Source organism: Taudactylus pleione, unplaced genomic scaffold (assembly GCF_031769625.1).
Source record: "Taudactylus pleione unplaced genomic scaffold, aTauple2 ptg000154l, whole genome shotgun sequence".
In the NCBI taxonomy this organism is placed as follows: domain Eukaryota; kingdom Metazoa; phylum Chordata; class Amphibia; order Anura; family Myobatrachidae; genus Taudactylus; species Taudactylus pleione.
The window spans coordinates 20,572,782-20,598,299 of NW_028284556.1; the positions used below are offsets into that span (position 1 = coordinate 20,572,782).

General features: G+C 46.8%; 1 protein-coding gene across 1 annotated transcript in view; it reads right to left on the minus strand.

Annotated features, from left to right (window-relative positions):
- LOC148521935 (sulfotransferase 6B1-like) overlaps positions 1-25,518 on the minus strand; it is a 69,534-nt gene that overhangs the window by 12,593 nt on the left and 31,423 nt on the right. Inside the window, exon 4 of the mRNA XM_088474501.1 lies at positions 11,415-11,541. Within this exon, the coding sequence (XP_088330627.1) occupies positions 11,415-11,541 (127 nt within the window). The remainder of the gene's footprint in view (positions 1-11,414; positions 11,542-25,518) is intronic.

Consider the following 25,518-nt stretch of genomic DNA (forward strand, 5'->3'; position numbering starts at 1 on the left):
GTGACGGGAAAATGGCAGCCGCGGCCATTTTCCAGTCGTTTTACAGCGCCGGACGCCATCGCCGATGTGGGACTCCGGAGAGGTAAGTAATATTATGGGTGCAGGGTGTGCGGTGCGGGGCCCCCCTGGACCCAGGTGCATTAACCTGTTCACACGGTTATAGATACGCATGAATCTTCTGATACTGTTATTGAGTGGCATGAATCTGTTGATCTTAACATGCATTATATGGCTACTAGTGAAGAAGGACTTAATTTTTGTGATATTGATACTAGGGGGATATACATATTGTTAAAGGGAAACCTCTTGATAACCAAGATGATGTGGGGTAACAAAGCTTTAATGATGAAATATTGTAGTAGCTGTTAATGGTAAACCCCTGAATAGTAAAAGGAAAATTGGATATCAGTGTTTTGTTTTAAGGTAAGATATTCTGTATCGGAAAGTCCTTTTGAAAAGGCAACCCGGTCATGACCTGCTAGTTCCTTTGCCAATTGTAAATGAGCCTTTTGAAAAGAATGGAGTTGATTTGTAGGACCCCTTGAGCCATCCTCTAAGGCAGGGATGGGGAACCTTTTTTCTGTCGAGGGCCATTTTGATATAATATTATTCGTGGGCCCGGTGTAGGCCATGCCCCTCCGTGTGATGTCACACGGGGCGGGGTCACAAGCGCCGGTGATTACAGTAATGCTGTAAGAGCAGCAGTGTGACCGTCTGAAGCATCCTAAGGATGCCCCAGGTGGCACTGCTGCAAATATTCTGGCTGCAGGGTGCCATTCTAGACACCCTGCTAGCAAGATGAGGCTAGGAGGAAAAAGCTCAGAGGGCCAGACTAAATGATCCCGCGGGCCTTATAAATGCCCCCAGGCCTGAGGTTCCCCATCCCTGCTCTAAGGGATGTTGGTTTACTGTATATTGGTGACTATAGATTATGCCACTAACTATCCAGAGGCATTTTTCTTTTATATTCTGCTTCAGCCAAACAGGTAGCTATAATGTACAATTGTATTCTAGAGTTTGTATTCCAAAAGTAATACATACAGATCAAGGAACTAGTTAGGAATGTGTTTAAACTTCTAAAAATAACTTCTGTGAGGACATCAGTATATCATCCCCAAACAGATGGATTGATAGACCGGTTTTACCACACTTTAAAATCTATGTTTGTCTTCATAAAGCGTCACAAGAGACACTGGGACAACATTCTTCCCTACTTGCTCATGACCATTTGAGAGGTACCCCAAGCTTCTAACATTTTTATCCATTTGAGCTTGTCCTTGATCTCTTTCGGGAGTCTTGGGAAGGACATAATGTCCTTCAGTATGTTATGGACATGCAAAATCATTTACATCGAGTTGATCAATTACCCAGAAAAAACAAAAAAATGTTAATCTCAACAGACATGGCCATAAAATCGCAATGCTCATACTCGACTTTTCCACCAGGTAAAGAGGTTCTATTGCTTTTAACTACTCCATATAGCATATTACAAGCAAAATGGTAAATTTGTAGTCATTTGTAGAGTAGGATAGGTGAACTACGACCAGATACCCCAAAGAGGGAAACAGATTTATCATGTGAATTTATTGAAATCTTGGAGGGAACAGGATACTCGGTTAGCTCATCCCATTAGGGTGAAAGTGACTTGGGTCCCTAAGTATCTCTGAAAGTTTTGCCAAGAGCTCAGGTTGGTGACACTTCCATAACCATGGAATAGATAAATTCTTTAGAATCCCTATGGGCATATCGAATTAGCCGCTGGTTTTCACCCGCGGCTAATTGTCAGGCAAAAGTCCCGCGGACGAGGGGATTAGCTATTCAATTAAATAGCTATTTCCCCGCGTCATTAGAATGGGACTCCTGTGCGAGAACACGCTGATTCCGTGAGAACTGTGGAATCAGTGTGTTTTACCCGCTCGTGCGAGGTTGAATAGGGCGGCCTAACGCAGATTTTACCTCGCTCCTACATGAGGTGCGAGGTAAAGTCCGACAGCGGGGACTCGCGCGGGATCTCGGGGACACCCGTGCGTAGAATCCCTGCTAATTGAATCCCCACCAGCGCGACAATTAGCCGCGAGGCTAATTGGATATGCCCCATAGTGTCTGATTTTCCAGATACCCTGGGGAGAACAAACTTGATTCAGCATAATATTCTGACCCTTCCTGGAGTGGTGGCTCGCCAAAGGCCCTACCAGTAGGCTGGTGTGAGTAAATCATTAAAGAGGGGACATTTTTTTTACAATTAATAGGGAAGTCCAATAGTGAATGGTGTAGTCCCATTGTATTGTTTACTAAGGCTCATGGGAGTATTCATTTTTGTGTAGATTTTAAAAAGGTGAAAACAGTCTCATAGTTTGATGGGTATTCAATGCCAAGGGTGGATGAACTCATTGATCAGTTGGGTTCAGCCAAGTATATTGCAGCCCTCAATCTTACCCATGTTATTAGCAAATCAAGTTGGCTGAAGAGTCTAAGAAAGAAATTGTTTTTTTTTGTTTAATTCCCTTGAGCTTGTTTCAATGGGTTACTGTTCTCTTTGGGGTTAATGGGGCCCCTACTTCCTTTCAGCAACTTATGGATGAGATTCTTCAACATCATCATAATTATGTTGCTGCCTACCTGGATGACGTGATTATTTACAGTACTCATTTGAAGGTGCATTTAAATCATATTTGGGCTGTGGAAAGCCAGATTAACCATTAACTTCAAAATAATGTGGGAAAAAAGAAAGACAAAATATTTGTTATATTGTAGACCTTAAACCATGCTGTAATGCACACCATGAAGAGACAGTTGGGCAGCACAGATGGTGTAATGGTTAGCATTACTGCCTCGCAGCACTGAGGTCATGGGTTCGATTCCCACCACAACCCTGTGCTTACACTCCAAAAATATACTGCTTGGTTAATTGGCTCCCATAAGAACGTAACCCTAACTTGTATGTGTGTGTGTATATGTGGTAGGAAATATAGGACCTGATTCAGACCGCTCGTAGCTGGCCGATGTTCACATTCTGCGCATGCATCGCAGAGCGCATGTGCGAACCAGTGCAAAAGCTTGGGAAGCATTCGCTCACTGCGCACAGAGTAATGGCTTCAGGAGAAGCCATTTGTGGTCGCAGTGCTTGCAGCAGCGTATAGTCAACCTCAAGCGCTGCGTTCGCTTCCGATTGTACCAGATGGTACCATGCTTGCATACACTTCCTGAAAATTAGTGGGAGGCTTAAGACAGGCTGGTGGGCGTTTGCATCCACAAAGTGATCATACGCCAATACATAGTGGGTGTGCCTTGCCGTGTGGTCGCCTGCCTTGCTGGGCATGCGCTGGATTTGCATATGCTGGGTGCGAAAATTCGCATCTAGAGAGCGGGTCTGAATGAGCTCCATAGAGTGTAAGCTTCACTGGGACAGGGACTGATGTGAATGGACAAATATTCTCTGTAAAGTGCTGCAGAATATGTGTGCGCTATATAATTAACTGGTAATAAATAAAACAGTTCGTTTTGCGTTTGGCAGGGTATAACAGAAGGTGTATTCCTCAATTTTCAATATTGACAGCACCTTTGAGAGACTAAAAAAAAGAAAAAAATCTGCTGCAAGTGGTCTGAATTGGTCTCCAGTATGTGACTTACTGTAAGTTGGGTAAACACTTGTCCAATCTTTGGGAGATCCGACTCCCGACCGACGGGTCTGCCTGACATTAGACAAGTGTGTACCCGCCGCTGACAGATCTGCAGATCAGATCCTGGTCACATGTAGGGTCTCCTGTTTTTTAAACATACTTAAAAGCTAGGAGACCTGACTGCTGACCAGGTGACCAATGTTGTAGTGTGTGGAGGCTGCGGAGATCGGAGCTGACAACAGATCTCCAGTCCTGGCAGACCAACACACCATCAGTGTGACGGCAGTGCGGAATCCGGTGCTGTGGGATGCGGTGGTGTAACGTGGCGGGCATGGCAGTGGTGGTGGCGGGGGTGCGGTGGGGGCATGGGAGGCGGGATGATGCAAGAGATATTTAAGTAATTACCTTGCAGAGTTCGGCAGGTGCGCAGCTTCCCATTTCAGAAATGGCATCACGGCGCCATTTTTGAAATTCAAGAAGGCCGCAGTGATCCAATCATGGCCGTGCCATCGCCCCACCCCTTTATGCTGGCTTATATAAGCCAGCACAAGGAAGCGGGCGTCAGTCCGATGGCGGAGGAGCAAAGAAGAGTTCCTGAAGATTGCAGATGCCGGGGAAGTCCTAGATGGGCAGCGCCCATGCAAAAGATCTTAAAGGCCGCTGCCCCCAGGTGAAGGTGCAGCAAAATAAATTATTAAAACATTTAGTGTTTTGTTTTATTTTAATATTTATTTTACAGGGATACTATACTGTAGGTACCAGCGAGCCCTTAATGCCCTGCTTGCTGGTACTTGTGGTTCTCCAAGTACTAGCATGTGGGGAGGCTTGCTGGGACCTGTAGTTTAACCTCTAAAAGACAACATTACACTTTTACTAATGGACTATCAACTCGGCACCCACAGTCCAGGGGTGTCGGGGATAGCCCCGGGCTTTAGCCCTGGCCTTGGGTGCCCTGGAGAGGGGGGACCCCTTTATTGGGGGTCCCCACTACCCCAGGAATGCCCGGCCTAGGCTGACTAGTTAGGGTGGTTGAATCCTTTGGCAGGGGGACCCCGTCATTACCCCCTTGCTAGTGGAGCCCGATGCTGGTTCTGCAAATATGGGGGACCCCTATTTGTTTTGTTCTTCTTATTTTTAGAACCAGTGCCAGCTCCAAAAGCATGGTGCTGTTTCATCAAATATGGGGGACCCCTTGTTCCCTGTATATTTTGAACCAGGGCCAGCTCAAAGAGCCTGCGGATGGTTATGGCTCTGTGGGGGCAACCCCACGGCATTGTATACTGCTTTGTTTGGAAACCTGAAATCTTGTCCCCATTCAATAATCAGGTTATTAATTCTCAACCTCCCCCTCTTCACCATTATAATTAAATTAAATTCCTCATTAATAAATCCCATTTCCTGCATAGCTGAATGTATTTTTTCTGCAGACTGTTTCAGCAGACACAGATTGGAGGTCTGCTGAAAAATTGGAAAAAGTGAGTAGCGGAGATTTAATGTAGAATCTGCAAGCATGTCTGCAGTGGGATTGTATAAACAGTCTGATCTGCAGTGGATTGGACAAGTGTGTACCTAGCATAATGGTGAAGAGGATGAGGTTGAGAATTAATAACCTGATTATTGGATGGGGACAGGGTTTCAGGTTTCCAAAACAAACAATATACAATGCTGTGGGGGGTGATGCAGATGCACACTCTAAGCACTAAAAATACTAAATATCAAAAATATATATGATAACTATCAATTAACATAGTTTTCTATAGAGGTTCTTAGTACATGTTTGGACAAAGATGTTTGCCCACCTACCACGTCACAGTGACCTCATTACCTAGACAATTACCTAGCCATTCCCCGCATCATCCTGCCACTGCCTCCTGCGCCACCACAGCCATGCCCACTGCCTCTAGCTGCCACCACCATGCTCGCCGCATCCCACCACCATGCCCGCTGCGTCTGGCCACCACCACTGCCATTTGCGCCACGTCCCGCAGCAGTGGCGGACGATGCGGGATCCCAACGCCACCATGCTAATGGTGTTTTGGGCTGCCAGGACGGAGATCGGTCACCAGCTCCAGTCTCTGCAGCCTACACAATACAATATAGGTTGCCTGGTCGGGTCTCCTAGTTTTTAACCATGTTTAAAAACCAGCAGATCCAACAGGGTCTGCGGAATAGTCAGAGGCGGTACACACTTGTCCAATGTTGGGCAGACCCGTACACACTTGTCCAATGTTGGGCAGACCCGTTGGTCGGGAGTCGGATCTGCCCCGGATTGGATAAGTGTGTACCCAGCTTTAGCCTTTCCAGGGTTGCATAAAATTGGATTTTTTTAAAAAAAATCCAAAACAGATTTATTTGATTTAAATCAGATAATTTTTTTAATTTAAAAAGGATTTTTTATTAAAAAGTTTTACATTTTTAAATGTTTATTTAAAACATTTTTTAATAAAAATACCTATTAAAATCAAATAAATCCGTTTTTGATTTATTCATTTATTGTTTTAAATCCAATTTTATGCAACCCTGCTTCTGTTAAACAATTGCTCTGTAAAGCTCAGTGTTGAAAGCTCCTGTTCTTTTTAAAACAGTTTATTGTACACAGGGGCTGATTGGGATGGAAAACCAGCCCTGGAAATTTTTGGAAGTGGCCCTAATTGGGGCGAGGCCTGTTGAGGGGGCAGGGTTCTCTCTCCTTATAGGGTCTGATTCTGCGTGGGATGTTGCAGTGCCCGTCTGTGCGTCCTTTGCCGCAGTTGCATCTGGAACCTTATGCTAATGTCGCTAAAAACTCCTTGCATGGTGTACAACCATGTGTCTGAATGTGCAAGGATTGAGATACCCACTTTTATGGTGCATACACACGATCAGATTTTTTCTTCAGATATGGACGATAACGATTTAAAAATCGTTCAGTCGTTCATATCTGATGAAAAATCGTTCATATCTGACATGCCTGAACGATGGACGATCAACGATGCGCGTTCCCGTTTGTCAGATAACGATATCTGACATCTGATGGGTTTGCAGTCAGACTTGGACGATTCCATTCATTTTAATGCAGTTAAAAATCGTTCAATCGTTCAAATCGTTCAAAACTTTGGTCAAATCGTTCAAATCATTTAATCATTCAGTCGTTCATCTGACAAATCTGACAAATCTGACCGTGTGTACGCTCCATTAGAGTCTACCGATGCTGCAAAACATCTTGGTGCGTCTTTAGATGCTATCATCAGTCCCACCAAACGCAATATGAGCGATTCAGCATCTCTTTACGAAAGCACTTTCAGCAACACACATGGCACTCCAATAACATGCCCATGCTCTGCTACATTTGCGTCTGATTAGCCAACCTCCCACTAGCATCACTCACAGAGACACTACTCATTGCCTCACTGACAGCAGCACATCACCAACTCACTAATAGCAGCACATCACCACCTCACTGACAGCAGCACATCACCACCTCACTGACAGCAGCACATCACCTCCACACTGACAGCAGCACATCACCTCCACACTGACAGCAGCACATCACCGCCTCAATGACAGCAGCACATCACCGCCTCACTGACAGCAGCACATCACCGCCTCACTGACAGCAGCACATCACCTCCACACTGACAGCAGCACATCACCACCTCACTGACTGCAGCACATCACCACCTCACTGACAGCAGCACATCACCTCCACACTGACAGCAGCACATCACCTCCACACTGACAGCGGCACATCACCGCCTCAATGACAGCGGCACATCACCGCCTCACTGACAGCGGCACATCACCGCCTCACTGACAGCGGCACATCACCTCCACACTGACAGCGGCACATCACCGCCTCACTGACAGCAGCACATCACCACCTCACTGACAGCAGCACATCACCGCCTCACTGACAGCAGCACATCACCAACTCACTGACAGCAGCACATCACCGCCTCACTGACAGCAGCACATCACCGCCTCACTGACAGCAGCACATCACCTCCACACTGACAGCAGCACATCACCGCCTCACTGACAACAGCACATCACCAACTCACTGACAGCAGCACATCACCGCCTCACTGACAGCAGCACATCACCGCCTCACTGACAGCAGCACATCACCGCCTCACTGACAGCAGCACATCACCACCACACTGACAGCAGCACATCACCTCCACACTGACAGCAGCACATCACCTCCACACTGACAACAGCACATCACCGCCTCACTGACAGCAGCACATCACCGCCTCACTGACAGCAGCACATCACCGCCTCACTAGCAGCACATCACCGCCTCACTGACAACAGCACATCACCAACTCACTGACAGCAGCACATCACCGCCTCACTGGCAGCAGCACATCACCGCCTCACTGACAGCAGCACATCACCTCCACACTGACAGCAGCACATCACCGCCTCACTGACAGCAGCACATCACCGCCTCACTGACAGCAGCACATCACCACCTCACTGACAGCAGCACATCACCTCCACACTGACAGCAGCACATCACCTCCACACTGACAGCAGCACATCACCGGCTCACTGACAGCAGCACATCACCGCCTCACTGACAGCAGCACATCACCGCCTCACTGACAACAGCACATAACCAACTCACTAATAGCAGCACATCACCACCTCACTGACAGCAGCACATCACCGCCTCACTGACAGCAGCACCTCACCACCTCACTGACAGCAGCACATCACCACCTCACTGACAGCAGCACATCACCGCCTCACTGACAGCAGCACATCACCGCCTCACTGACAGCAGCACATCACCGCCTCACTGACAGCAGCACATCACCAACTCACTGACAGCAGCACATCACCTCCACACTGACAGCAGCACATCACCGCCTCACTGACAGCAGCACATCACCGCCTCGCTGACAGCAGCACATCACCAACTCACTAATAGCAGCACATCACCGCCTCACTGACAGCAGCACATCACCGCCTCACTGACAGCAGCACATCACCGCCTCACTGACAGCAGCACATCACCGCCTCACTGACAGCAGCACATCACCAACTCACTAATAGCAGGACATCACCGCCTCACTGACGGCAGCACATCACCTCCTCACAGAAAAGCTGCACATCACCGCCTCACTGATAGACATACACATCTTAGAAACATTTCATGTAGTTTATTCACTTACACTGTTTGCCAGTTACATGTTTGTTAATTAAAAATAATTCAAATTAAACAGCCTATGTTGGTCTATGTTGGACCGTTTTATAAGATACTGCAGATATGCCACTATTGGGTGTGCAGTTGCAATATGATATACACATGCCTTGGGTGGTTGAACGCACCATGACATGCGTATAGTAGAGTGCAAACGCACTCCCAAGAGTAGACCTCCTCTAAAGGCACAAACCTCCAGCTGAGTGACATCAGGTAACCACTTGCTCTGCATTGCGATTACATCACACAAAGTGAGAGGCTGTCAGCGTTTGGGGGTGGTGACGTGGGGGTGGTGACGTGTCTGTCAGTTTTATGGGCGTGCATTATTTAGCCACTGAAATTGCATATGCAGCATGAGAGCTCTCTACGTGTGAGGAGATTTGCAGTGTTTGCAACTGGTCAGACTTGTTATAAGTGCTGCGTACCTCACGGATGTGCGTGGATGGAATCAATGTTTATGCAGAATAGCAATATTGGACGGATATGAGATGGCAGCAGTGGGCGTCTTTATGCAGGCAATAGCATATTTTCGCAGCTGCGTTCCGTACGAAATCGCAACTGCGATCGCATTTACGTATGTTGCTGAATCAGCCCCTTATATTTCAGTTAGAAACTCTTTTCTCGAATGCTGTTATTCCATGATTGAAAAACACTGTCTCGCTATAAAGTGGGCATTGGCAACACAGTATTACTTAGCAGTAGTATCTTTTGTGGTGGTCTTGGCACAAACCCCCTTAAACTGGCTACATTTCATGAAAGATGTGAATCCAAGGCTCATTAGAGGGTATATGGTCCTTCAGCCAGGGGGTTATGTGGCAGTGCAAAAGAGTGCCACATGTGAGTAATGTGTTAACCTCCTGTGATTAGGTGGTAACTCTGCCCTTTTCTCACACCCAGTTGATTCATGGCTTACTTAAATGTAGGTAATTTAGTTGCAGGTTGTCTTGGATGGAGGAACAGAGAACCTTTTGTTGTTATCATCCAGCTTGAAAACTGTGGAAGTACTCCATGCTACTGCTGGAACACTACTGTGCTGCTGTGACCATCTAATCAAGAATGTTTTATCGACTGTGTTCAGACTCTACTTGAAAGTACTCACTGCAAGTTGGTCTCAGAAATGTCATGTTTTTACCATTAGTATCACATTCTTGCCTACTCTTTTGGAATATCTGGAGTGTTGATATGTAGTTTAATGGTTAAACACTACAAGCTGTCTCTTTCACTGAGTTTTTTTGTGCAAGACTCAGACTCAATAACATCATGTTTCTTAATTATGTATTATGGTGCATGACTAATCTGTCTGAACACACATTTCATGTCTGAATAAATATTATTCATCAGACTTAAAGGTCAGGGCAGTTAGACTGCAGCTGCAAGACTTGTTTAATTAGCTCTGTAAAAGGGTCTGCATGTGTCCAAGCCTATCACTGGGTGTATTGGAGCCTCACAGTATTGTATAACTACCGTACTTAGGGCCTGATTCAGAGACGGACGCTCTGAAAGAGCGCTCGCTCTGAATCAGGGCGTTTTTTTTTTTTTTTTGTGCGGCCTCCTGGCCGCTCGCATAGCTGTGGGTGGCCACCCACAGCTATTGTGAGCGGCCAGGATGATGGTCGCAATGGTCAAGACCATCGCGACCATCGGAACTTGCGACGAGACCCTTGTGGTAGGGTCTCGTGGCGCAATACCCAGAGAGCTTCCGGCACTTATAGAGCCGGAAGCTCTCCCACTGACATCACTGGTGATGTCAGTGGGGCCGCCCACAAACAGCAGGCGTTCGCTTGGGAACGCCTCCATTTGTGAAGCCAACCCCCCGCCACGCCTCCAAAATGGTGCGAGCGGTCAATCAAAATCGACAGCAGCCCCCTTTTGGTGCGAGACCCGGAGAGACGGAGCGCCCGTCGATAGCCGGGTCTCGCACATGTCAGAGCTGGCTCTGGGGTGCGCATGCGCAGTGGCCAAACATCGACCCGCTCGCGAGCACATAGCACTTGCGAGCAGGTCTGAATCAGGCCCTTAGCCCGAGAGATTACTACCTTTTCCTAGTGACTGCTGTTTTTCTTCTATCAATCACCTGTTTATCTTTAATAGATCCAACTCTGGTTTGGAATCAAAGTGTGGATTAACCTCTTGTTTCCCATCCACTTACCACCTATCAACTTGTAGGCATCTGACAATATGGAAGACTCCTGAAGTGTTCAGAAGTCCTATAGGCTCCCGGAAGTGGAGGTCACCCTCCAGCATCTCGCCCACTTCTTAGTGCAATTGGTGGGATGGTTGTGGGGGGAATCAGGGTGCAATGACATGATCTTCCCTCTGAGAACTCTTCTGGTGGGGTAATTTTTAAAGTGTTCAACTACAGTATGGTGTATTAGTGTATAGAGCATAATGCACAATGTAAAATATCTTTGAAGACATCAATTATGTTTTGGCAGAGAACCTACTAAACAAGAACTGGAGTGTTTAAAAAAGTGTAAGTGCAATGTAATTATCATTTATATGTTTGTGTTACAGCACATGCATTTAATAAGTATCCATTCAAATGGTGATACATCACTAATATTTCTGCATCTAATGATACAATATTCGTATGGATAACTTACTGTTTCCACTTATGAAATCTTTGAAAAACAAGTCCCAAGAGCTGTATGTGGGAAGCAAAGGATTGCTGTTTGTGAAATGGTAATAAGACACCGCTGCATCTTTTGGGTTCCGAATAATAAGCAATATCTGTAACAAGAATATAGAAACACAAAAGGTTATTTAGTACTTGTAAATCATCTTGTCCATCTAGACCTGTAGATTAGTCAAGCAATTTAAAAATCTCCTTATGGCATGTTGTTTACTTTGTTTGCAGCAATACATTGCAGTTAGTTAGAGAACGTGTTCATATACTATTTTTAGAACACGTGGTGGCAGTTACTTGTAAAAAGAATATGGGCCAAATGTAATAGGGTGAGAGTTTAGAAGTTGTGAGAGTTTTCTCACATTTTTTAAACTTGGCCAATGTAATAGAGACCGAGAACAAAGCAACAGAGCAAACTTGCATGTTTTTCAGTCTCAAAAAAACTCACAATTTAAAATCTCATTCAGATGTTTTTGAAGATAAAACTCGACAGTGTCAGACTTTACTGCTAAACTCTCACCAGATTACATTTGGCCCCATATCTGAGCACAAGTCTCAAATGAGCCAACAGGATTACATTTTTTACAGTTTTAAATGACAATTTAGGCCCTCATTCAGAGCCGTACGCTCTGAGCAGAGCGCACGCTCTGAATGAGGGCCGGGCTCCATTTTCATGGAGCGTCCTCCTGGACGCTCGTATAGCTGTGGGTCACCACCCACAGGCTATACGAGCGTGCTTTGTGATGGCCGCGATGGTCGAGACCATCGCGACCATCGAAATTGCGAGCCGGAGCCTGCGGTTGAGATTTTCAACCGCAAGCTCCGGAGTGATTTTGGCTCTATCAGAGCCAAAATCACTCCCACTGACATCACTAGTGATGTCAGTGGGCCGGCTTCTGACGGGAGGCGTTCCCGTGGGAACGCCCCCGTCAGGGAGGCACGCCCCCGGCACGCCCACCAAAGGGGGCGTGTTGTCAATCAACATTGACAGCACGCCCCCTTTGATCGGACACAACGAGCGAAGGACTTTCCTTCGCTCGTCGCGTCTGGCGCATGCGCACGACGGAGCTCCCTCCGTCGTGCGCATGCTCAGTGCATAACATCGACCCACTTGCGAGCGGACAGCCGCTCGCGAGTGGGTCTGAATCAGGCCCTTAGTCAGTGGCATCCCATACTCACTGCTAAAATCATTATTTTTTTTTTTATTTAATATTTTTTCATTTGAACATCACATCAATATACAATAATCAAACGTGATATAATACAATAAAGGATATATACAGTGTGTACATATATGCGTCCGCAATCACACACAATAAAATATGAAATTACATATTAGTATAAACAAACAAAGCAGTAGATCTCCTAAAGACATAGGTACAGACCTTACAGTTCAACCAATATTCTGAAAATTTATGTTACCCAGGATCACCCTAGAGATGAGGAAAGCCAAGGAGAATCCAAAGTCAATAGATATCCTATTAAAGAGAAGTTAGTTCTCTAGTAATATGGGAGGATCATCCAATAGAGTTCTGGTTTCATACCATTCTGTGTGGTGAAGCGAATGCTTAATATGAAATCCATTGGCAGTATGGAGATGTAACTCTCCCAGGAATTGAAGAATTTAGCAATTAGTTTGTCTTTATATAAAGTTTCTCCAAACAATCCATCTGAAAAATGTGGTGGATTTTCTGTTTAAATAATCTTAAGGAGGGTGGGGGTGTCAGAATCCACTCCTGTATAATGGAGTTGCGTGTAGCTGCGCTAATTGCTAGTAGCAGTTTTTTTGCATCCCTTGGATACTCGCCGACTCTCCAGTATAATACCAAAAATAGCCCATTCTGCCGTAAATGGCAGATAATTCACCAAGTGATCCATTGAAATTTTTTTTACCTGAATCCAAAAGCGTCTTATTAGAGGACATGCCCAGAGGCAGTGAAAAAGATCTGCCCGAGGTGTTCGGCAGCGGCGGCATTCATGAGAAGTGGACATACCCGCCAAATATTGTCTGTGAGGTGAGTAGTAAACTCTGTGAAATATATTATAGAACAATTCCTGGTATTGCATTGAAGGGATTAAGCGACATGAGGAGATTACATTTTTAATTAATAAGGGACAATTAAGATCTGGGAAATTTATGAGCCACTGTTGTACTCCCGAATGACTAATGGAATACTCCATTGGAGAGCATAAAAATATATAATGGGCAGATATGGCCTTTCTGGTGGCAGGTGGGGATCCCAACATATCATCTAGTGGATTCGACCAATCTTTTTCTGAGAATCCCTCAATAACAGAGGTGGCGTAGTGCTGCATCTGGAAACAGGGCCGCCATCAGGGGGGGACCGCCGGGCCTCGAGTCCCGGGCCCGGAAAGAACTGAAGGAGAGGGGGGCCCGGACGCAGCGGTGCTGCGCTGGCAGCCACCTAGAATTTAATTGATATACAGCACCCATGGCATGTCAATTATGGTGCCAGCCTCGAGCTGGCCAGAGCTCGCCGGAACGGCAGCCAATCAGAAGCGGCCGATCCTGATTGGCTCGCAGCAGGTGCCATATTTGAAATGCCGCCACCGGTGTAGCACTACTGCCAGGGGTGGTTCTGGCAGTAGTGCTCTCCCTGCTCTCTCTCGGCACTGATCCTGGTTGGCTGGCTGCACTGGCGCAGCCAGTTGAAGAAATTCTACAGGTACACTAGACTACTAGTACTATATCATAATCCCTGACCTAGCCCTGTGCTCCCCCCACAGTCTAGCCAGCCATTCCTGCCCTGCCCCCCCCCCCTGTTCCAGCCATTCTTCCCTGCCCAGTGCTTTCCCCCTTACTCCAGCTAACCTTCCCTGTCTCCATTCTAGTCCTGCCAGCCTTCCCTGGCCAGCCAGCCAGCCCTCTCTACACTGTGCGTCCCCCACTAGTCCAGCCAGCCTTCTATGTCCCCCTCCTAGTCCTGCCAGCCCTCTCTGGCATGGTATGTGGATCCAGGATCTGGCTTTTTCAATGTATTATGTGGTTCTGGCTATATATATATATATATATATATATATATTTTTTTTTTTTTATTTATTTTTTTTTTAAATATAAAATCAGAAATCAACATTGCTGTACAGCATTTTAAACTGGCTTTTTAAACAAACTGGTGTACCAACCCTGGTGTAGCTCCACCCACCTCTGCCACGCCCCCCCACCCCTACCCAGTGGGGGCATTGTTTATTTTTGTCATTCCCGTGCCCCATCATTTCTGATGGCAGCCCAGTCTGGAAATAAATTAGTGGGAAGCGCTGAAGAATAGGAAAATGTATTCTGGCCTCATCAAAGCGTAAGAGCTTTCTGGCAGACGAGTCTACCATCCCTCCAACATTTCTGAGTCCCTTTTGCCAAAGAACTGTAAAAGGATGAGCAGCCTCCCCGCGCTGGAAAACCTCATTATCGAGGAATGTCAATAATAAAGATTTATATTCAGTTAGGTTCGCTTTGAGTCTCAGTATATGCCATAAATGATATATACCGACCAGAGCAAGGGGTTGTCCTTTAATTTCTAATCTATTTCTGCTTCTAAGCAATGAAGAAAATTCGGTAGATTACTTTCTAATAGGAATTGGGTGTCTAATGCTGTATTTGTATAAGTGTCACTATTCGAGAGCCAATCTCGCAGATGCCGCATTATAGCCGCTTGGTTGTAAGTTTGAATTTGGAGAAAGTTCATACCCCCATTCGTTTTATGTTGCTGGAGTTTTATCATTGCTATCCTTGGTCTTTTTCCTTTCCAAATGAATTTGCAGAATAGACCATTAATTTTTGTCAGGTCTGTATTACTTATCAGTAGGGGTGAGCGGTTCGATTTCTGAAATCCGAACCCCCCCGATCCGAGGCAGATCCGAGTCAGGCTCGACTTTTCCCGCCTGACTCGGATCTGAATCGAGGCAAAACGTCATCATCCCGCCTTCCGAGTCTCACGGGTTTTGGAACCTATATAAGGTACCCGCGTCGGCGCCATTTTCTCACTCGGCTGTGGACAGAGAAGAGGGAGGGTGGGAGTTAGGGCTGGCTGGGCTGTGTAGTATAGTGTAGTGTAGTGCAGAGTAGTGTTGTGCTGAGCTGTGCTGCGCTGTGCTGCTGTTGTCCACTACTTCAAAGTCCATAGGGGCTGGCTGTGTTGTGCTGTGCTGCTGTTGTTAATAGGGGCTGTGTCCACTACTTCAAAGTCCATAGGGGCTGGCTGGACTGTGTTGTGCAGTCAGTTCTCCATAGGGGCTGTGTCCACTCCAAAGTCCTGTGCAGTGTCCCAGTCCTAAAGGGGTGCTGTAGTGTTGTCCAGGGGGTGCTCTGTCCATCAGGGGTACTCCCCCCAAGTGCTAAAAAAATGATATTTTTTGTGTGTTTGTGAATTGTGTGCGCAGTAGCCGCACGTGCATCAACAAAGTAGTGCCAAGCGTGCGCCTGTGTCATAAGTAAAGGGCCGGCTGGCTTGACCGTTAAAGGGTGCTGTAACCCCCAAAGTACACTCCAGTCCAAACCAAAAAAATATATATTTTCTGTGTTTGTGAATTGTGTGCACAGTAGCCGCACGTGCATCAACAAAGTAGTGCCAAGCGTGCGCCTGTGTCATAAGTAAAGGGCCGGCTGGCTTGACCGTTAAAGGGTGCTGTAACCCCCAAAGTACACTCCAGTCCAAACCAAAAAAAAAAAAAATTTTCTGTGTTTGTGAATTGTGTGCGCAGTAGCCGCACGTGCATCAACAAAGTAGTGCCAAGCGTGCGCCTGTGTCATAAGTAAAGGGCCGGCTGGCTTGACCGTTAAAGGGTGCTGTAACCCCCGAAAGTACACTCCAAACCAAAAAAATATATATTTTCTGTGTTTGTGAATTGTGTGCGCAGTAGCCGCACGTGCATCAACAAAGGAGCAGCGCCAAGCGTGCGCCTGTGTCCCATAAGTAAAGAGCCGGCTGGCTCATTTCTTAAAGGCTGGTGTAACCCACAAAGTGCACTACTCTCCAGCAAAAATAAAAAAATATTTTCTGTGTTTAGCCGCACATATATATCAAATCGATATAACATAAATGGAGGACCAAACTTTCTCCGATAAAAATAAAATAGAGAAAGATCAAGAACCACTTCCTCCTAGTGCTGAAGCTGCTGCCACTAGTCATGACATAGACGATAACATGCCATCAACGACGTCTGCCAAGGCCGATGCCCAATGTCATAATAGAGGGCACATACAATCCCAAATGACAAAGTTCAGGAAAATGACCTTGAAAAAAACATTTAAATCAGCTGAAGAGAAACGTAAACTTGCCAATATGCCATTTACAACACGGAGTGGCAAGGAACGGCTAAGGTCGATCCCTAGTATGTTCATGACTAGTGGTTCAGCTTCACATGACGATGGAAGCCCTCCTCCCACTAAAAAAATCAAAAGAGTTCAGCTGGCAAAAGCACAGCGAAGAACTGTGCTTTCTAAGAAGATATCACAAATCCCCAAGGAGAGTCCAAGTGTGGTGGCGGTTGCGATGCCTGACCTTCCCAGCACTGGACGGGAAGAGGTGGCTCTTTCCACCATTTGCATGCCCCCTGCAAGTGCTGAAAGGAGCACCCACAGTCCACTTGCTGATATGCAAATTGAAGATGTCACTGTTGAAGTACAACAGGATGAGGATACTGGTGTAGCTGGCGCTGAGGAGGAAGTTGGCGAGGAGGATTCTGATGGTGATGTGGTTTGTTTAAATCAGGCTCCGGGGGAGACAGTTGTTGTCCGTGGGATGAAAAAGCCCATCACGGTCATGCCTGGGCAGAAGACCAAACATTCCACCTCTTTGGTCTGGCAATATTTCTATCCAAATCCGGACAACAACTGTCTTGCCATATGTACCTTATGTAAAGGTGGAATAGGTAGGGGTAGGGACGTTAACCACCTAGGAACATCCTCCCTTATACGGCACCTGCAGCTCCTTCATAATAAGTTACTGTCAAGTTCAGAAACTTTGGATAAGACTGTAAGCAGTCCAGGGACACCTAAATCCCATTGTCCTGTTGTATCCAAGCGCCTGCAAACCACACCGTCAACTCCCTCCTCGTCAATTTCCTCCTTAGTCAGGATCGGAAGTAGTCCTGCAGGCCATGTCACTGGCATGACTGACTCTCCTATCCCGGATTCCTCCGGAGGATCCTGCATTGCTATGCCTCCTGCTGCCGCTGCTGCTGTTGCTGCTGCTGGGAGTCGTTCATCATCCCAGAGAGGAAGTAGGAACACCACTACTTTTACTAAACAATTGACCCTCCAACAGTCCTTAGCGAGGAGGATGAAGTACGACAGCAGTCATCCTGAAGCAAAACGTATAACTGAGGCCTTGACTGCTATGTTGGTGTTAGACGTGCGTCCGGTATCCGCCATTAGTGCAGTGGGATTTAGACAATTGATGGAGGTAGTGTGTCCCCGGTTCCAAATCCCGTCTAGATTCCACTTCACTAGGCAGGCGATACCGAGACTGTACAGAAACGTCAGAAAAAGTGTCCTCAGTGTCCTGAAAAATGCCGTTGTACCCAATGTCCACTTAACCACGGACATGTGGACAAGTGGAACAGGGCAGACTAAGGACTATATGACTGTGACAGCCCACTGGGTAGATGTATCACCTTATGCAGCAACAGCAGCAGCGTCACCAGTCGCAGCATCTCAGAAACGCCAGCTCGTTCCAAGGCAGGCTACGCTGTGTATCACCGGTTTCAGTAAGAGGCACACCGCCGACAACCTCTTAGAGAAACTGAGGGAAATCATCGCCCAGTGGCTTACCCCACTTAGACTCTCCTGGGGATTTGTGATATCTGACGCCACCAATATTGTGCGGGCATTACATCTGGGCAAATTCCAGCACGTCCCATGTTTTGCTCACACAATAAACTTGGTGGTGCAGAAATTTCTGAAAAGCGACAGGGGCGTGCAGGAGACGCTTTGGGTGGCCCGAAAAATTTCTGGCCACTTTCGCCATTCAGCGACTGCGTGCCGAAGACTGGAGCGCCAGCAAACACTCTTGAACCTGCCCCGCCATCACCTGAAGCAAGAGGTTGTGACGCGGTGGAACTCAACCCTCTATATGCTTCAGAGGATGGAGGAGCAGCAAAAGGCCATTCAAGCCTATACATCCACCTATGACATAGGCAAAGGAGGGGGTATGCACCTGACTCAAGCGCAGTGGAGAATGATTTCCGTGTTGTGCAAGGTTCTCCAGCCCTTCGAACTTGCCACACGTGAAGTCAGTTCAGACACTGCCAGCTTGAGTCAGGTCATTCCCCTCATCAGGCTTTTGCAGAAGCAGCTGGAGAAAGTGAAGGAGGAGCTAAGACGGAGCGATTCCGCTCGGCATGTGGGACTTGTGGATGAAGCCCTTCATTCGCTTTTCCAGGATTCCAGGGTGGTCAATCTGTTGAAATCAGACCACTACATTTTGGCCACCGTGCTCGATCCTAGGTTTAAAGCCTATGTGGTGTCTCTCTTTCCGGGCCGACACAAGCCTGCAGAGGTGCAAAGACCTGCTGGTGAACACACTGTCAGCTGAAGCGGAACGTGACACGTCAACAGCTCCTTCTTCATTTTCTCCCGCAACTGGGGCTGCCAGGAAAAAACTTAGGTATCCTAAGCAACCCGCTGGCGGTGATGCAGGGCAGGCAGGACCAAGTTTGGACATCTGGTCCGGACTGAAGGACCTGGCAACAATTTCTGACATGTCTACTGTCACTGCATATGATACTGTCACCATTGACAGAATGGTGGAGGATTACATCGGTGACAGCATCCAAGTAGGCATGTCAGACAGTCCATACCTGTACTGGCAGGAAAAAGAGGCAATTTGGAGGCCCCTGTACAAACTGGCTCTATTTTACCTGAGTTGCCCCCCCTCCAGTGTGTACTCCGAAAGAGTGTTTAGTGCAGCCGGGAACCTTGTCAGCGAAAGGCGTAGGAGGTTGCTTCCACAGAATGTGGAGAAGATGATGTTCATCAAAATGAATTATCAGCTCTTCCAGGGAGACCAGCCTCCAGAACATACAGAGGGACCTGTGGTGGTGGATTCAAGTGGGGACGAGTTAATACTTTGTGAGGATGAGGATGTACACACTGAAGAGGGTGAGGAATCGGTGGATGAGGAGGATGAGGATGACATCTTGCCTCCGTAGAGCCAGTTTGTGCAGGGACAGATTAATTGCCAGCTTGTTTTGTGGGGGCCCAAACGAACCAATCATTTCAGCCACAGTCGTGTGGCAGACCCTGGCGCTGAAATGATTGGTTTGTTAAAGTGTGCATGTCCTGTTTATACAACATAAGGGTGAGTGGGAGGGCCCAAGGACAATTCCATCTTGCACCTCTTTTTTTTCTTTGCATTATGTACAGTTTGGGGCCTAGTTTTTCAAACTGCCATCCTGTCTGCCACTGCAGTATCACGCCTAGATGGGTCACGTGTTTGTGCCGCCCACTCGTGTCGCTTAGCATAGTCATCCAGCTACCTCGGTGCAACCTTTTGGACATAAAAACACTATTGTGAGGTGTGAGGTGTTCAGAATAGACTGGAAATGAGTGGAAATTAAGGTTATTGAGGTTAATAATAGCATAGGAGCAGAAAAACCTACAAATTCTGTGATTTTAGCTGTTTTTATGCTTTTTTTTAAAAAAATACAGATCCAAAACACAAAACCCAGAACCCAAAACACGGAAGGGTGGTTTTGGCAAAACCAATCCAGATCCAAAACACGAAGAAAGATCCAGATCCAAAACCAAAACACAAAACTCGAAAAGTGGCCGGTGCACACCCCTACTTATCAGTAATGGTAGGAACTGCATTAAATACAGGAGACGTGGGAAGATCGATATTTTAATTAGGTTCACTCTGCCTAGATAGGAAAGGGTTAAATGAGTCCAACTTTCCAATTCATGAGAGATGGTTAAAATTGCCTCCCTTATATTTAACCAGTAAAATTCAGAGGGATATTTAGGTAATTTAATGCCCAAGTATGTAAAGTAGGATTTTGCCCATTTGTGCGGAAGTGACCGACTCCAAGATGCCCTGACTCTAGATACATGCCCACTGATTTTGAGAAGTTGACTTCAAATCCTGAGACACTTCCGAAGTCACGCAAGAGGTCAAGGATTTTGGGAAGGGAGTTTTTGTTGTTACTTATATATAGCAATATATCATCCGCGAATGTAGATATTTTTATCTCCATATTACCTATTTGGATTCCTTTAAATGTGGATGAGTCTTGTAAAAGACGTAGTAAAGGGTCAATAGATAAATTAAAGAGAAGTGGCGATAATGGGCATCCTTGTCTCGTACCCCTTTGCATAGTCAGCCTCTTAAGCCGTTGACTAGGACGGAAGTGGAGGGCATTGTATAAAAATACCGAATAAGTTTTATAAAGTTGTCATCAAATTCTCTATCTTCCAAAACCTTAAACAAATGGGGCCAGGCCACGGTATCAAAGGCCTTGTGTGTGTCCAAACTCAGGAGCATATGTCTCCCCTTCTCTCTTTGAGACGCTGCTACTGTTGCTGCTATTACTGTGCGTATTGCTTTTACGGAGTGTCGTCCCCGAACAAAACCCAGTTGGTGGGGTATCAGAAGCTCCGGAAGGATCTGATGTAACCTACAGTATTAGACAGTATCTTTGAAAATATTTTAAAATCTACGTTTAGTAGAGCAATTGGCCTGTATGAGTCTACCGATAGCAGGTCTTTTCCCAGTGTAAGAATAAGTGAAGTGAATGCTTTAGTGAAGGAAGGGTATTCAGGATGGGATCTAGAAATTGTATTAAACAATTCAAGAAGTGTGGGTATGATTTAACCTTAAGCATCTTAAAATATGCGACAGTGAAACCATCCAGTCCTGGGGCATTGTGAGGTAACAAACCAGTGATCACACAGTCCAATTCCTCCTCCCTGACCTCTCCCTCCAAAACAGCCCACTGAGATTGTGTTAGTTTGGGCAAGTTAGCTTGAGATAGTAGGCGGGTGTGTGTCACCTCCTGCGTAGGGATGGGGCTGTATAGTTTGGAGTAAAATTGTTTAAACTGTTCCAATATATCTTTAGTATGAGTATAGGTTGTGTTCGAGGAGGCAGCAGCGCAGTCACAAATGAGCGTTTTTTCCATGGTTTGGACATGGTAGCTAGCAATTTGCCCGAGCGGTTTCCCCATTTGTAATAAGATTGTTTTGCATAGTCCAGGCGTTGTTGTGCCTGCAAAGTGAGAAAGGAATCAAGTAGCTGCTTATCTTTAAGATATATCTCCAGGGTTGTCTCAGAGGTTGATTCTATGTATTTATGAAAACTCTGACTCAGCCTCTTGGAAGGATTTATATTTGGAGGCGCTTTCTCTTTTTAGTTTAGCAATGTAACTGACTATATGGCCTCTCATGACCGCCTTTGACGCCTCCCAGAACAGGACTGGGTTGTCCCAATGCTCGATATTGTCGTCTAGATAATTGGACCATGAATATGCTAGATATTTGCGGAAATCTTCCGATTTGCATAAATAATCTGGGAAGCGCCAAAAGTACGGACAGAGGGGCTGATTCAGACCTGCTCGCGAGCGCAGGACGCTCGCAAGCGGGTCGATGATGCTCGAATGCGCATGAGCACTAATGAGGGATCTCCATCGTGCGCATGCGCGAGACTCGGCGAGCGAGGAGGAATCCGTCGCTCGGGGTCTCGCACCACAGGGGGCGTGCTGTCGATGGTGAGTGACAGCATGCCCCATTTGGTGGGCGTGCCGGGGGCGTGGCGGCCAGACGGAGGCATTCCCATGGGAACGCCTACCGTCTGAGCCCGGCCCCACTGACATCACTAGTGATGTCAGTGGGAGTGATTTTGGCTCTGATAGAGCCAAAATCACTCCAGGGCTTACGGCAGCGAGACCCTACCGCAGGGTCTCGTCGCAAGCCCGATGGTCGCAATGGTCTTGACCATCGCGACCATTATCATGGACGCTCGCTATAGCTGTGGGTGGTAACCCGCAGCTATGCGAGCGTCCATGAGGCCGCTCCAAAATGAGGTAGGAGGGCCCTGATTCAGAGCGAGCGCTCTGGTCAGAGCGTCCGGCTCTGAATCAGGCCCAGAGTCACAGTATAATTCCAGTGTCACTGTAGCATGGTCTGAAATTATGATGTCTCCCAGGTCTGCCCTTTTGAGTTGGGTGAGTAAGGAGTTAGCTAAGAGGAGGTAATCGATTCTGGACAGTGAACTATGGGCTCTAGAAAGGAGGGTAAAAGAATGATCTGTCTGGCTTAATAAGCACCAGGGATCACTTAACTGCAGCGTCTGTCTGAATTCCTGTATGTATTTCCATCACGGGGAGGATAGTGTAGAAGCGAGTGACGTGCTAAAATCATTTAATATACTGTACTATACATATTTTTCCATAGTGCACTCAGTATGTGAATGCAATGTTACTACAGTATTTGTTGCAATTAACAAATATGTAAGTAATGCTGGCCATACACGCTACAATTATCAGGATGATCCGCCCGATATCGGCGGATCGCCGTGATAATTGTAGCGTGGATTGTCCAGCATGCCCGTCCGATGCGATATTACCTGGTAAACTGTCGGCCGCATCGGGCAGTGTATGCCCAGCGCAGCCGACAGATAGACACTTCCTGTGTTCCTTCCTACGGAAGGAACAGGGAAATGTCTCTGACACCCATGAAACGGACACCCCTAGGACTGTGAGGGGTTAATACCACTTTGGGCAAGGAAGGAGTTAATACATGTCTCCCCAGCACGTGTGAAGCAAGGGGACAGCTGTTGCTGATTGGATGAGCCTGTCCTGTCTCTCAAGCGGTGGGTGTGGTCAGGTGCCCGCGAAGAAGAGGGTGAAATATAGAGGGCGTGCCAGGAGCTGAGGAGAAGTGTGGCGTGCAGCACGAGGACAGCGGGCAGAGACCGCCAAGCTGCAAAGCTCTAGTGGAGTGTGGAGCAGCCGAGCCGGGAGCGTGGACGCCGGGGACCCGCGGAAGATAGACCGGGTCAGGTGAGCCACAGCAACGAAGAGCAGCACACCATTAAGGCGTCCAGCGCAGCAGCAAGAGCCGCTCGTGGAGGTACACAGCCACAGTGGCAACACGCAGTACAGGGTAATCATCCCCCCTGCCCCATACCACAGCAGCAGCCATTATAGGGTAACTTCAAAGCACCCTCATTTCAGTTATACTACTTATAAGAGAAGTCGCTGTCCTATTGTGATTTATAACTTTTTCTGCCAACCACAAGATGACCGCAGGCCAACAGCAACAATTGCTTTGAGTTGCCATGCTGCCAACCACAAGATGGCCACCGATTAACTGCAGTATAGACATACAGCTCCAGCAGTGGAAAAGTTACATAGCCTTGCACCAGAGGTAGATACAGGAGTGGTGAGTGGAAGATTGATTGCACCACAGGCAGAGCTGCACTGACACTCAGTAGTACTGGACTTTCTCATACCTTGTTGCAAATAGCAGAACCTCAGTGTTACTTTCACTTTCAGTATATAGGAGTTATCTGCTTCACTGACCAAGCTCACCAATATTTACCCTGTATGTTTTCCGGACCACACCAAGACTGTCCTATTTCACAGCACAGTGATTCTTTGATACTTGAAAGCTGGAATACACTACTGAAAGGAGATAATATAGCCCATCAAACTGGGATAGAACTGCGGGACACTTTACAGTAACAGTTGTCCAGGAATATTGAATAACCTTCTGATTGCCTGAGAATTGGATGTGCCTATAGAGAGAAAAGTGGAATTAACATTCAGTGACTGAATTGCTGTACTGTGTACAGGACTTCCATATACACATTGGCGATTCTTCCCTCCCAGATTTAATACTAACAAACGTTACACTAAGTGGGACTAGTGCCATCGTCAACTTAAACTGATCTATAAGAGCTCCACCAGCTGCAGCAACGAAGACGGGTAGGAATACAGTGTTGTGTTTAAGGTCATCTGGACATTGAAATTGTTAGTTAGTTTAGTACTGTCATCATTGCTGAATCGTTTTCTTGTAGTGTGCAACCGTTTGAGATAAGAATGTATGCTCAATACTGAATTTAACTGTGAATAGTAACGTAAAAGTTGTCTTACATTGTATGGTCATACTGCCGAAGTATTATTACACCAATCCGTATGGTGCCGTGCAAATGCCATTGTTTTTATGTGTAATCTCATTATTGATGTTTTTCCCACTGATGCAATACAAAGGCTGCCTCATTGAATGCGGAGTGTTATTTATGCAAGTGCCCTGCCGACTCTTTAATAAACCTGTGTTCACAAAATAAAAACCGCAAGCTGCCTCGTCACCCCTTCATGTGCTTCCATTACTCTCACCTCTCCGTAAGTCGAGTGAAGATTGAACCACAACACACAAGGTAAACTCTTTACTTACCACATAAAGTCAAGGTTACCACATCTCCTCCCCCGGGGGCGGAGCGCAGATGTCGGGCTATACACTGTGAGATTTCTCTCACAGTGTATGCCGCGGACATCTGCGGCTGGAAGCCGGCCAGATAAAATGTCTGTCGGTCTGACAGACATTTTATCTGGCAGTGTATGCCCAGCATAACAGTTTGCTTACCCTTGTAAGAATTTAAAGAACACCATATCTTCAACTAACATAAGCCACAGACCCAGGGAGTTGCTGTCACTGCTTGTTCAATAGGCACATGAATAAAAGTGCTAAGTGTAACTTTCTGCAAGAGCAGGCAGATGCAGTTTTGGAAATACCTACCTGCAGTCACACAGTTCATTTCCTTTGGCTGTTTCGATTGACTATGTCATACCCAACAGACAGCTGCTAACTAGCTGATTGGTGAAGGGCACTGACCATTTACCAATAAGAATGCAGGGAGCAGTGGCATTACTTGGGCGGAGCACAGCCGGCCACGGTACAGACCCGCCCTAGTCAGCCAGTGTAGTGCAGACCGCAGTAAGGGCCTGATTCAGACCCGGTCGCAAGCGCTGAGCACTCGCAACCGGGTCGATGGTGGCTCACAGTGCAGCGCACAAAAGAGCCGGCTTCGTCGTGCGCATGCGCGAGACCCGGCTAGCGAAGGGCACTC